The sequence below is a fragment of the Antechinus flavipes genome, chromosome 2 (genome assembly GCF_016432865.1).
Source record: "Antechinus flavipes isolate AdamAnt ecotype Samford, QLD, Australia chromosome 2, AdamAnt_v2, whole genome shotgun sequence".
NCBI classification, from domain to species: Eukaryota; Metazoa; Chordata; class Mammalia; order Dasyuromorphia; family Dasyuridae; genus Antechinus; species Antechinus flavipes.
Genome location: NC_067399.1, coordinates 148,507,174 through 148,521,408, shown reverse-complemented (window position 1 = coordinate 148,521,408; position 14,235 = coordinate 148,507,174). Strand labels below are relative to the sequence as shown.

General features: G+C 38.9%; 2 protein-coding genes across 3 annotated transcripts in view; both read left to right on the top strand.

Annotated features, from left to right (window-relative positions):
- Window positions 1–1,960: 1,960 nt before the first annotated feature.
- MTLN (mitoregulin) lies at window positions 1,961–9,168 on the top strand. Its single transcript, XM_051975795.1, has 2 exons — window positions 1,961–5,391; window positions 7,755–9,168. Exon 1 carries the CDS (start codon window positions 5,119–5,121, stop codon window positions 5,287–5,289), a length of 171 nt encoding a protein of 56 aa, XP_051831755.1. The 5' UTR covers window positions 1,961–5,118; the 3' UTR covers window positions 5,290–5,391; window positions 7,755–9,168.
- Window positions 9,169–10,931: 1,763 nt separating this feature from the next.
- The window catches only part of NPHP1 (nephrocystin 1), a 45,392-nt gene continuing 42,088 nt past the window's right edge, over window positions 10,932–14,235 (top strand). For both annotated transcript variants that reach the window (XM_051975794.1, XM_051975793.1), the window contains exons 1-2: window positions 10,932–11,784; window positions 11,919–12,131. In XM_051975794.1, the coding sequence (XP_051831754.1) occupies window positions 12,063–12,131 (69 nt within the window). In that variant the 5' untranslated portion in view covers window positions 10,932–11,784; window positions 11,919–12,062. The remainder of the gene's footprint in view (window positions 11,785–11,918; window positions 12,132–14,235) is intronic.

Sequence of the window (14,235 nt, the reverse complement as noted above, 5' to 3'; positions counted from 1 at the left end):
CAGATGAATTTTATTATTGGTCATTTTTATTATGTTAGCTCAGTTTTCCCATGAGCAATTGACATTTTTCCAGTTACTTAGATCTGACTTTATTTGTTTGAAAAGAGTTTTGTACTTTTGTTCATATAGATCCTAGATTTGTCTTAGCAGGTAGATTCTCAAATATTTTATACTGCCAATATTTTTTTTAATGGAATTTCTCTTTCTATCTATTGCTGCTAGGCTTTGTTGGTAATCTATAGAAATGCTGGTGGTTGATGTGGGTTTATTTTATATTCTGGAACTTAGATAAAGTTATTTCAAAAAGTTTTTTTTTAGTTGATTATCTAGGATTCTCTAAGTATAACATCATATCATCTGAAAAAGGGGATAGTTTCATTTCCTCCTTGCCTATTCTAATTCCTTTAATCTTTTCTCTTATTGCTAAAGCTAAAATTTCTAATACAATATTGAGTAATAATAGTGATATCCAAGGGCTTCTTTGTTTGATCCCTAATCTTACTGGGAATGCTTATTCCCAGTTTATCTCATTACACATGATGTTTCCTGATGATTTTGGATAGATACTACTTGTTATTTTAAGGAAAAGTCCATTTATTCCTATGATCTCTAGTATTTTTAATAGAAATGGGTACTATATTTTGTCAAAACCTTTTTCTACATCTACATCTTTTGAGATAATCATATGATTTCTATTGGTTGTGTTATTCATATGGTCAATTATGTTAATAGTTCTTCTAATTTGAACCAGCCTTGCATTCCTGGTATAAATTCTACCTGGTCATAGTGCATTAATCTCATTGCTGTAATCTCTTTGCTAATAATTTACTTAAAATTTTTCCATCAATATTCATTAGAGAAATCAATTGAAATTTTTCATTCCGTGTTTTGGCTCTTTCTGGTTTAGGTATCAGTCCCATATTTGTATCGTAAAAAGGAATTTGGAAGGACTTCTTCTTTGTCTATTTTCCCACATAGTGTATATAGTATTGAAATTTATTGATATTTAATTGTTGGTAGGATTCACTTGTAAATGCATCAGGCCTTGGAGCTTTTTTCTTAGGAAGCTCATTGGTGGCTCCTTCAATTTCTTTTTCTAATTTTTTTCTAAAATTTCTTTTTAAGTATTTGATTTCCTTTTATATTACTCTATTAATTTGTGTAAACATTCATCCATTTTACTTAAATTGTTCGATTGGCAAACATTTGGGCAAAAAAGCTCCTAATTATTGCTTTAGTTTCCTCTTCATTGATGGTGAATTCACCTTTTAAAATTTTTGGTAGATAATTTGTTTTTCTTTTTAAAAAAATTTTATTAGCCAAAGATTTATCTGTTTTATTGGATTTTTCATAAAACCAGCTCTTAGTGTTATTTGTTAGTTCAATAGCTTTCTAACTTTCAATTTTAGTAATCTCTCCTTTGATTTTCAGAATTTCTAATTTGCCATTTAATTTGTCCTTTTTTTAGCTTTTTAAGTTGCTTGCTCAATTCATTGATCTTCTCTTTCTCTATTTTTTCAAGTAAGCATTTAGAGATATAAAATTTCTCCTAGAAATCCTTAGACTGGAGCCCATAAGTTTTGGTATTTTGTCTTATTATTCACATTGTCTTTACTGAAATTATTGTTTCTATGATTTGCTGTTTGACCTCTTCATTCTTTAGTGTTAGATTATTTAGTTTCCAATCATTTTTTTGTCAATGTTTCCATGGCTCTCTTTCACATGTAGTTTTTATTACATCATGATCTGAAAAGAATGCAGTTAATATTTCACTTTCCTGCATTTGATTGTGAGTTCTTTATGCACTAATACAAAGTAAATTTTTATGCCATATACTTCTGAGAAAATGGTATATTCCTTTCTATTCCCATTCAATTTTCTCCAGAAGTCTGTCATATCTAATTTTCCTAAAATTCTACTTACCTCCTTAATTTCTTTCTTATTTACTTGGTGAGTAGATTTATCTAGCTCTGAGAGGGGGGAGATTTCCTGTCCTTTTCTTCCAGTAATTCACTTAACTTCTCTAAGAATCTGAATGCTATACCAATTGATGCATATATTTTTAGGATTGATATTACTTCATTTTCTATGTGTACCTTTCACTAAGATGTAATTTCCTTCCCTATTTTTCTAATTAAATCTATTTTTGTTTTTGCTTTGTCTGAGAGCAGGACTACTATCTCTCTTTTTCTTTTTTACTTCAGCTGAAGCATAATATATTCTGCTCTAGCATTTTACTTTGTATGTATTCTCTGTAAATGTATTAATTTTTTGTAAATAACATATTGTAAGAATCTGATTTTTAATCCACTTTGCTATCTGCTTCCATTCACATTCACATTCACATTATGATTTCTATGTATTCCCCTCCATTCTATTTCCTCCATTATTCTTTTCTCCCTTCTCATCAATGTTTGGCTTCTGACCACAGCCTTCTCAATCTTCCCTCCCTTCTGTTAGACCCACTCTCTTTTCTTTCCCCTTTCCCCTCCTACTTCTCTAAAAAGTAAGATAGATTTCTCTACTCAACTGAGTGAGCAAAATAAGATGAAAGTAAGGTCCAAACAATGTTCATCCCTCTCCTTTCTTTCCATTTACTGTAATAGACATTTCATGTCTTTTCATGTGATGTAATTTATCCCATTCAGACCCCTCTTTCCTCTTCTCCTAATTCAATGGATCTTTTATACCTCTTCATGTCATTTAACTTATCTTATTTTGCTTCTCCCTTTCTTCTTCTCCCAATACAATGCTTTTTTTCACCCCTTAACTTTTATTTTTTTGTATCATAACATCAAAGACAATGTATAAGTATATGTAATTCCTTCTAAATGCCCTAATAGAGATACAGTGCTCAAAGTTACAAGTATCATATTCCCATGTAGGGGTATAAATACTATAATCTTTTTAAATAATAACTTTTTTTCTTTCTTATTTACCCTTTTATTTTTCTCTTGAGTCTTATATTTGAAGATCAGATTTTCTGTTTAGCCCTGGATTTTTCATCAGGAAAGTTTGAAAATCTCTTATTTCATTGATTTTTTCATCTTTTCCTCTGAGAGATTATGCTCAGTTTTGCTGGATAGTTGATTCTTTCTTGTAATCCAAGCTCCATTGCTTTCTGGAATATCATATTCCCAGCCTTCTGATTCTTTAATGTACAAGATCCTAAATCCTGTGTAATCCTGACTGTGGCTCCTTGAAATATGAATTCTTTCTTTCTGACTGCTTATAATAATTTCAATTTGATATGATAATTCTGGAATTTGACCACAACATTCCTTGGGTTTTTCATTTTGGGATCTCTTTCAGGAGGTGATCAGTGGATTCTTTAGATGATTATTTTATCCTCTGGTAACAGAATATCAGAGGAGTTTTCCTTCATAATTTCTTGAAAGATGCTGTTGAGGCTCTTTTTTTGAAAATATCTTTGAGGTATTCCAATAATCCTTAATTTATTTCTCCTAGATATATTTCCAGGTCAGTTGTTTTTTTTTTTTTTCAGTAAGATATACATTTTCTTCTATTTTTTCATTCTTTTGATTTTGTTTGATTAATTCTTAACATGTCATGGAGTCATTAGATTTCACTTGCCCAATTTTAAGGAAGTATTTTCTTCAGTCAGCTTTATCCCAATTCTACTTTAAAGGAATTATTTTCTTCAGTGTATTTTTTCACCATTTGGCCAATTCTATTTTTTAAAGAGTTGTTTTCTTCAGTCAATTTTTGTGTTTCCTTTTTTAAGATGTTGACTCTTTTTTCATAATTCTTCTGCATAACTCTCATATCGTTTCCCAATTCTTCTTCTTTCTCTCTTACTTGATTTTTAAAATCCTTTTTGAGCTCTTCCAAGAGAACTTTTTGGACTAGAGATCAATTCATATTCCCCTTTAAGACTTCCCATGTAGGCATTTTGACATTGTTGTCCTCTTCTCTGTTTGTATTTCCATCCTCCCTGTTGTCATAGTAGCTTTCTTTGATTAAGGCTCTTCTCGGTCTTTTTGCTAATTTTTTAAAAATTGAGCTCTGTTTCTGGGGCATATGGGGCACTGTCCCAAGCTTCCTGTACTGGAGGTCAGGAGCCCTGTCATTGGTTTTCCACAACAGGATCCCAGGTGCTTAGGGCTTGCCCATTGCGCTGGGGAGGTCCAAGCAAGTAATATCCTGGCTTCTTTTTTTCAGCTTCATGAAGTGCTTTAAGTACTCAAATGAGGACTTTATCCTGAAGGTTATTGGACGCTACTAAAGTTTGTTGAGTAGGTAGTAGGGGAAAACATTCCATTTTTCATCACGAATCCAATGAAATTATGGCAGGTCATTGTGTTGATCAGAGTTATTAAGTTTTTCACATTTGATTATTGTTACTGTATAAATTTTTCTCCTCCTTCTGCTCATTTCACTTTGTTTCAGACTACATAAATCTTCCCAGCTCCTTCTGAAATCATCCCCTTCATCATTTCTTATAGTTTACCATTCCCTCATATTCATGCACTATAACTTGTTCAGCCCTTCCCCAAACCACGGGCATCCACTCTCACTTTCAACAGATAGCCTTGCCTCCCGCTTGACTGATAAGGTCATATCTGAGGTCTTAGCCTCTCCTTTCCAATACAAAAAATAAAAGCATTGTACTTTTATGCCGTCCCCCGCTACATCCTCTGCTTCCCGTTCCACCGGGCTTCTCCCTGCTAATACCTTAATTCTGAGATTATCTCCTCTCTGTTTCTTATGACATATTGCTTAAGTATATAATAGTTTGTGTGGTCTCTTCCATTAGAATAGGACATCTCTGAGGGCAAGAACATTTTCGGAGGAGCGTAGGGGAAAGGGGCACATAGTAGGCGCTTCTTGCTGCTCCGCAGACAATATTAGCCCCGACTAGCCAGACCTCTCCCCAGCAGTCCGCGGAGAACAGGGCAGGTTCCCGGGGCACACACAAGGTAGAGGCGGGGCGAGAGCGGCGCAGACGCACTCCACACATGCCCAACCCCGGCTTTTCCCTCCGCTCCCCAACATAGGAGGACTCCGGGGCCGGCCGAGTGCACTCCTTTTTGCCTCCGCCGCGCGGCCCTATCGCGCGCTCAGTGTCGGGTGCCCGGTGCGGGGGCTGTCATCGCCATGAAAGATATGGTGGATCGGAAGCTGCGCGTGGCCGTGGTGGTATCCTTCGCCTCCGGCTGCTTTTTTGGCTGGCAGGCGTGCCTCATGTGGAGGCGCTTCCTGGTCTGGCGAAAGCGGCGGCTGCAGAAAAAGCTGCAAGAAACGCAGAGGAAGCTGGACATGAACTGAGCCGCCGGGACCCTCCCCATCCGGAGACCGCTGCCCTGGAGGCGCCGCTGGCCTGAACTCCGGACCCTGCCCGCCTTGCCTCGCTGCGTCCGGATCCTCGCGGTGAGTCCGCGCCCCTGGGGACTGAGCCAGGCTTATCTCCCGCCTTGCTTTGGGTGAGAGAAAGGGGAGCCCCTGACAGCCGGAAACTTATAGTCCTGTCCTAGGGGAAGGGGAAGGGACCGGCGTCCGGGCCCTCCAGGTGACCTTGGGGACTCAACTGCAGGCGGGGCCCTGCAGCCCGTGGGACCGCGGCCTGATCTGACTCCTCCTAGCTTTGGGTCGACGGGGGCCTGCAGTGATAGTTGGAGGGGGACTCACGGGCTCCTTCGGCAGCATCTTGGGGGACTAAATATGTGCCAGGCTAGAAAGCTAAAAAACGAGTTGTTTGGAGAATTTCTTGAGCAAAAATGAGTCTTTTTGGTGGAGGTGTGAGAGGGGGCTACTATAGAGGATCACACTTCCTCCCTCCGGGCGTCCTTTTAATTTTTCTGTATATATAATTTTCTCTCCATTACTCCCTTTCCCCTGATCCTCACTTAAAAACTACTCTCAGCCCAGCAACTTGGAAGGGAAAATTGTCCAGGTTATCAGTGGAGAGATGTTTCGGGACTATTCTTTAATAATGCAATGATAAGGCTTTCATGGAAAACGGGAGGATATTGCAGGGACCTGGAAACCCTTAAGTCACGACTGGCAAGTTCTAAGCTTTATCCATTCCGAATGAATTAAATATTTAGAAAGTATGTTTACTCTCCACTGTACTTTAATGTGAAAAAGGATTTTGATGGCATGTATATCACTTTTTTACATTGATTTGTAAACTCTTGATATTTTGATTTTTTTTTTTTAATTGCAATTTTTTATAGTATTAACACTAGTACCAGAGAACCATGTACGTAAGAAGGCTTCTTGAATGAAAACTCCATGGTCAGACTATCAACCCCAGAACTCATCCATTCATTACATCTATTTATTGTCTCATTTAGTTGAACATTTATTGAGGAATTACAATGTGCAAGATACTATAGGATACAGAAAGGTGACAATCAATTGTAGATATCTTCATATTTGGTAGTGTAATATGGAAGCTTTTTTATTTTCACTCATATATTTTCATTGATTTGATTGGAAATATATATCCTTTCTTTCCTCTACAGCTAATATTCCATCTCTTGTGACAGATTTTTTTTTGAAAGGGGAAGAAGAAACAACTCATTAAAACTACACATTTCAACTGGATCTAACATGTACAGTGCTCTTCAGTCAGTTTCCCACTTCTTTAAAGGAGGTGGACTCACTGAACCAAAATTTTTTATATAATTACATATTTAGTTTAATTTTGATTTTTTTCAAACTCATGGAATTTTGGATGCTCTGAATATTTTTATTCAAAGCCTCATTTGTTCTTAGAAGGCATTTGAACTTTTAGTCCCTTTGGAGTTGAGATTTTTGTTATTGTTTTTGCTATAGATCAGTAAGATTTGTGTAGAAATTCTTTTTAGAGCTAACTAGTATGTATCAGGAAGGACTTGAACTCAGGTCTTCACTGCCAGGTCAGTGTCTTTATATACTTTGCCTTTCTTTAAAAATAGAAATTTTCAGTGGGTATGAAAAACATTGTGGGCTTTTGGGTTTAGTCCCACCATTGTTACCATCTTGTTCTAAGTAAATCTTGTACCTAAGTAAATGACTTCCCAAATTTGAGCCATGATTCCTAATCTTGTGAAATAAAGGGATGAGGATAATGTAAGGTTCCTGACCATTCTAATCTTTTATGAGTCTACACAAATATGCACTCACTAATGATTTGTTAGTCTTTTCCATTTAAGAGGGTCTTTCAAGTACCCTGTGCAAATAATGGATATCAAAATGTTGTCAATTACATGTTACTTTGAACCAGTCACTTCATTTTCTTGAACCTCAATTTTCTCATCTAAAAAATGGAAGGGATTTAAACTAGATGATCAAAGATCTTCCAGCTCTAAAAACTATACCTTACGATTTGGAAAACTTTTTGGTCCCAGCTCCGTACCTATTTCGGTCACCTTACCAAAAATTCCAGGCCTTGCTTTTCTAATCTATAAAAGAAAGGATTTAATTTTTAATCTGTAGCATATTCTATGTTGGAGGCAACTGGTGGTGTATTGAGACTGGTCCTGGAGTCAGGTCCTGGAGTCAAGTCCTGAATTCAAATCCCTGCCTGCCTGTCTTCTTGTCCCCCCAGGAGTTGTGTAAAGATCAGAAGAGACATTGTTAAAGTGATTAGCACAGTCCTTATTCCTTTACTCCTATCCAGTTTCTCTATAATCAAGATAAATGGTTAGGATGGTTATATTTGCATTTATATGTATCTGTAGAATATTGTGAAGTATTGTAGTAGAAATAGTTATATGAAAGTAATTATTTATCTCTATTTCTAACAGCTTTTCGAAGATGGACATAAAGAACTGGACAGAAACAATTTCCTCCTGCAGTTTATCAATTGATTTTTATCTTTAAAAAAAATTGGACATCTTTTCAATCTACTTTTTTAAAAAGAGAAAACAGTGTTGAATATCCTTTATTGAATAGTTTTGAAGGTCCAAGGGTCAGAAGAATAAAGTTATTTCATCTGGTGATAATGATTATACCTAAGTAAGCCATTTTGCTCACAAGGACTTTGTGAAAATAAGTGAGATGATGTAAGAGGCTTTGAATTTCTAAGATTCCAAAAAAGTACAAAATATACCTCTAATAATATTACTATTAGCAAGAATCTTGTTTGTGGAAAAAAATTGTAAAATCATATGAATTTAAGTAATTTATTATTAACTATAAATTTTATAATCTGTTCTTGACTTAATTTGCCAGTTCCAAGGTACTGTACTATTTTTTTTAAAGTGCCCTTGATTATATTAACTTAGTAATACTGGTACTTTTCATCCACAAAAGATAAGAAATATCTATGTTATCCTGGGTGCTTGAGCTGTTGAATTCTAAAGTAGGGCCCTTTATTTTATTCATATAGTTAAGTTTATCAGGAGCCTTACTGATAAGGCTGTTTCCTCCAGGCAGCTGCATTGTCCATCAATTATCTCACTCTTGTCACATGATCTGTCTTTTGTGAGTATACATTTTTTGGCTGACATTCTTTACCCTAATTTATCAAAATTCTTAGCCTATTTTCACATCTACTATGTGCTTCTCCATTGCCCTCTGAGAGATCATTTTTAATTCTTTAAAGACCTTTATATAATTGAGTCAAAAAAAAAAGGCAATAGAATATTGGTATTCAAAAAAATTGATCTTTCAAGATATTTTGGGAAATTAAAGTGCTTGTATATTAGAGCAGAGATGTCAAACTCAAGTTGCCAAATAAAAATACAGTATAACATAGATAATGTTCTTTTGTGGTTTTCTAAGTTAATGTGTGGTGTCAGGATTCCTTTTCTATTTGACTGACTTTACTGCTCTACTATTCTCTACTGGTTTAATTCTGAATTCAACTTGTTCATTGTAATGCCTGTGTCCAAGATACATATCTATTGATGGATGTGTGTAACAGATTGACTGTCTTAATCTGGGTTATAGGCAGTGTTCATGCAAACACCCTGGAACTTGCAAAGGACCACACCATCTATAGAGAATATCTCTTCAATTTCAAATTGAGCTTCTGCACTGGATTTTTTCCATAATTGTGAATACTGTTGACTATGTTTTTTCCCATTTTATTCCTCTGGTATTATTAATCAGAAGGTTGTGGAATGAGATTATTTCTGCAATTTTAGGGAATGTTCTCTTTGATGATATGCATACAAATTATTTGTCTATTTTAATATAATAAAAGTTTAATTGATACCTTTTGTTTTTATATTACAATCATAGCCAAATATATTTCCCCAGTTTCTCTTGACAAAAAGTTCAGCAAAAACACCCATCACTGTGATCTCATCTCACAGTGATAGAATGTTTAACACCCATTTTCCTTTCACACCTCACATTTTCTTTGAAAGAAGGAAAGGATATTTCTTCATCTTTTCTCAGGGCTAAGCTTGATCATTGGAATAACATACATACAGCATTCTGTTTTGATCTGTTATTTTAGTTTACATTGTGGTTGTATATATTGTTTTCTTAGTTCTACTCCACAGTATATAAGCATCTATATAATCTTCCCATATTTCTCAGAATTGTTCTTTTTTCCTCTAAATGCAAGAAAACCGATTACATTTATATTCAGCAGTCATTTAACAATTTCTCAGATGATGGGCAACTACCTTATTTCTAGTTTTTAGCTCACTTTTTGTAACAGCAATGAAAATTTTGTCATTTATAGTTTTGCTGTCTGCCCTCCTTGTCTTACATGCCCAGCAGTGTTATCTGTAGTCCAAAAGACATTTTAGTCCCTTGGCATAATTCTAAATTGTCTTTCATAATGGTTGGACCAATTCACAAATCTAACAATTTATTAATATTCCTGTCTTCCAATAGGCCCCCTATTACACTGAGAATCTGCTAAGATATTTGAATTTTAATTTTAATTAGCTAACTTTTTTGTGTAGCCCCCCAGCTTGGCCAGAGCTGAAGTCCACAGAAAAAAAAGTTAGGCTTTTTAAGAAATCTTCCCTTACTTCTAACTAGAGCATAGAGATTTTATCTTGCTGGTTGCATTTTAAATCTATCTCAGAACAAACTTGTCACAGACATTCTGCACAAACACACAAAGAAAAATGACATGAAAGAGGACTATCCCATCTTTGTAAAAAGCCATCCTATAGCTCCTTATCTCTGGCATCCCAGAGAAAGTGAAAAGGTGAATGTTACCAAAAATTGCAAGAATTCCCAAGTCTGGGCATCCCTAGTCAAGAAAAACTTGCTGAATTTGATGATCACTGACTAGCAGACCCTAGGATTGTCCTAAGTCAGAAGACTTTAGAATCATCAACAGAAAAGATTGTCAGAACAACAGTTGGAGTCTCAGAATCACTAATGTATCTTCCCTAAAGTTTAAGGGAAGAAATATTATATTCCTAAGCCAGAAGACTTTTACAATCATTGACAGAACAATAACATTCTTAGATCAGAGGGCCTCATTCCAAAGTCAGGAGATTTAGAGCTCTTGAAGACCCAAACAAGCCTTCTCCCAGAGGCTTAGGGTGTCCCAGCTATAGGACTGAGGGAGAAAAAAATTGGTGAGCTTACTTTGACAAGGAGGGAATCAAACCAGAGGACTCTCCCCAGACTGGGTCAACAAATGTTGAAGTCGGGAAGGGACCCCCAAAGGTTGGAGATCAGAGACTAGTATCATGAGATGTCTCAAAAGAATTTACAGGCTTGAACCCATATCCAAGTCAAGGGGCAAAGTTTATTGTAATTGTAATGCCAATTGAAGCTGGTTAAAATCCAAGGATTTTAGCAAGGAACCTGAAACAAGGAGACACATTTATCTAGTTCATGTTATTGATAAGCTAATTTTATGGCCTAGAGGTAGAACTGAGGAGTGGTCTCAGGAATTTGATGATCACTGACCAGCAGACCCTAGGACTATCCTAAGTCAGAAGACTTTAGAATCATCAACAGAAAAGATTGTCAGAACAACAGTTGGAGTCTCAGAATCACTAATGTATCTTCCCTAAAGTTTAAGGGAAGAAATATTATATTCCTAAGCCAGAAGACTTTTACAATCATTGACAGAACAATAACATTCTTAGATCAGAGGGCCTCATTCCAAAGCCAGGAGATTTAGAATCACTGACAGATTGTAGAACAGAAGCACCATAAGGTGAGAGGACCTTACAATTATTATCTCCCCTAGAAGCTATATTCCATCGATAACAAGTTATTAGAATCTATGAAAAGTAAAGTGACTTAGGAAGTTCAAATTGACAGCTGTGAGTGGAAGAGGCCTTGTGGCAAGAGTCCAGGCATGAGATGATGAAGGCCTGCAATATGGGGGCACTGTGGGGAAGAAACAGTGGGGAGGCTGCAGTAAAGGAGAGTTCTGAGGAAGGTAAAGTGCAGGCCTTGGGAACAGACTGGATATAGGAGGTGAAAGAGTTAAGGAGATGAGGATAACCTCTAACTGGGGGGCTGGGAAGATGGTGTTTCTCGAACAGCATTAAGGAAGTTGAGAAGAGAAAGTCTGGGAGGATAACTAATGGATTCCATTTTGGACAAGTTGAGTTTGAGAGGTCTCGGGCACATCCAGTTTAAGATGTACAGTTGACAAGATCCGGAAAGGTTAGGGCAGGATAAGTAGATCTAAGGTCCAGCAGCAGCACTGAGATGCCACAGCAGGGAATTCTCCATCCCGAAGGCAATTAACACGCTCTGTTAACTCTCTAGGAATGAATGGACGCTGATCCCGAAGGTGTCTCCAGTCCCTCCTCCTCCAAGGACTATGCGCGGGGGTAAACTTTCTAAAAGTCCCGGTGAAACTGAACAGAGCCATTGCATTCTGGGATGTGTAGTTCGGTGAGTTGTTGGCACCCGCTCATTAACGAAGCGCTGTGTCTGAGCCTGGTAAAGCCAGGGGGAAACTCTGGGATGCTCCCCAGCGGCTGCGGCTTCGGACTGGCCTTTGACCTTAGTCTTTGTCCTCGCTTCAGGATCTTTTCTTAGATTGGAATTCTGTCTGCGCGCGCTGTGATGGCGTCATCTCCAGCCGCCGCCGCCACTGCCGCCGCCACGTCGGTCTCCTTGACTACAAGCACCAAGCCTCCGGGAGTCCCCGGGGCGCAGCCTAGGCGGGAATGCTGAGCGGGAGGGGCCGCGGGCCCCTGCAGATAGTGCAGCGCCGCAGCCAGGACCTCCGAGTGCAGGTAGCGAGTGCCCCGGTCCCCCGGCTCCAGCCGTGTCCTCCCTGCCCCGCCGACCCGGTGCCTAGGGCCGGCCGGGAAGCCGAAGGGGCCCGAAGCTTCAGGCTGCGGAGGGGAGACGGGCCTGGGGACCCCGGAACACCCCCCTCCCCAGCCGTTTCATTCCTCGCTCGCTCGTCCCAACGAGGCTTCCGTCCCTGGAAAGTCTCCCTCTTTTCTTTGACCCCCCCATCACTATCGTTAGGTAGGGGCCGAGGGCGAGCTGGAGCCGCTAGAGCTGGGTTCGAGTCCCCGGGGCGCATTAAGGGCTGCCCCTTCCCTGCCCCGGAGCGTCCCTCGTGTGCAGAAGGAAGAGGTCGGCTAACCATGAGCAGATCCCTGACCGAATGCGGAGGTCGGAGTGAGCTTCAAAGGCCTCGCCGTCTCCCTGGCCAGGGAAGGGGCAAGCAACGAGTAGATTAAAAAGCTATGAACCCAAACTCCATGGACTCCCTCTGGCCTCTAGATTCGAACAGCAGCTTTCTCAGTTTAACTTTTAAAGCCCTATGCAAACTGCTCCCAGGCCATTTTCAAAGTCTCAGTGGACATCATTACTCCCTCCCCTGCCTTCTCTCTATTCCTCATATGTGGTCCTCCCTCTCATCTCCCTGTCTTTGCACTGGTTTGGAAAGTCCCCCCCACTTTACCCCTGCCCCGCAGAGTCCTTTTATTCTTTTAAGATGCAGAAACTAACTTCTGCCAGGGGCTTTCCTGATTCCTTCCTACTACCAAGGACATCCCTCCCAAAGTACCCTGTTGATAGATAAAGCATTTGTTAATTAAGGGTCCTGTGTGCCGGGTACCCTGCTAAAGCAGGAAATGCAAATACAATACAAAAATAGAGTCCCTGGTCTCAAAGAACTTACATTCTAATGGGAGAAAATATAAGAAGGAGCTAGAAGAAACTGGTAATTGGCAAGGCAGAAAAGTAATCTGGAAGTTAGGGGAGGGGGGAAGAGTGGAGTTGGACATGACCCATTCCTCAAATGGAAGTTGTATTTAACTATTTTTTATTCATTTTATAGCTATGCTGTATATATTTTTATATGTATTTGTCTCCCTCATTAGAATGTAATCTCATCACAAATAGGGATTGTTTTGTTCACTGGGCTTCTATCAGTGCCTAACACAACCTTAGATTCTAGATAGTACTATAGAAGATAATAAATACTTATTGGTTGATTGATTGATCAATGTGGACAAAGTCTGAGGCAGAAGGCAGAGAATAGTAAGTTTGCCTGAAATATAGAGGATGAATGAGCCAGAATTTGGAGGGGTTTGCGTGCTAGTCAGGCAAAGTCGGGTAGTACATCAATATTAGGCAGCTCTAGAAGCTTTTTTTTTTTTTTTTAGAGGACTGATATCTTCATATTTGTGGACTAAAAACAGTTTTAATAGTTACAAGGCAAGTGGATTCAATCTTGCCTTTGACACAAAGTTGCCTTTGTTTATTTCATAACCTTTCTGTGAAATTTTCTGGTGCCATACATCCTCTACTGCTTCAAAACTTAGTAGAATTCAAGAATCAAAACATTTTGATGAGAAAAACATGCTTCAGTACTTGACTACTGTTTGGCCCTTGTTACATGTGGTTGTTGTCCCAGTTGTGCAGTAGGGATGTGAGGTTGTCCAGGTGTACTGCCCAGCTCCTGCCCGCTGCTATTGCCCTTGAGTGTGACCAGCAATTCCCCAGCAAAAGCAGCCATGTACAGGACTGTCAGGTTGGAGTCCACAATGTGAAAGTTGTGCATGTCTGTGGGCAGGTCAGGAGGCAGTTCCTGCAGGATGGTGAGGCTGCAGCACGATCTACTGCCTCCCAAGACATTAGTGCCAGAAGGGGCACAGAGCAGCAGGAGAAGCAGAAGGAGTTGGAGTAGTGGTGATGGCAAGAGCAACAGTGGCAGGAGCCCAGGTGGAAGAGATGTTAACCCCAGACTCCTGCTAATCTTGAGCTCCAGATGGTAGCAGAGGGCATGTGACCATAGCTTCCTCCTCTTCATCCAGCTCCCTTCCCCCATCTCAAGGAAACTTGGACAGCATGGAATGGGGGAAGAGTATAAAAAGTTGA

Excerpts from the sequence above, each read along its gene's own strand:
- MTLN (XM_051975795.1), top strand. The coding sequence starts at position 5,119 with ATGAAAGATATGGTGGATCGGAAGCTGCGCGTGGCCGTGGTGGTATCC.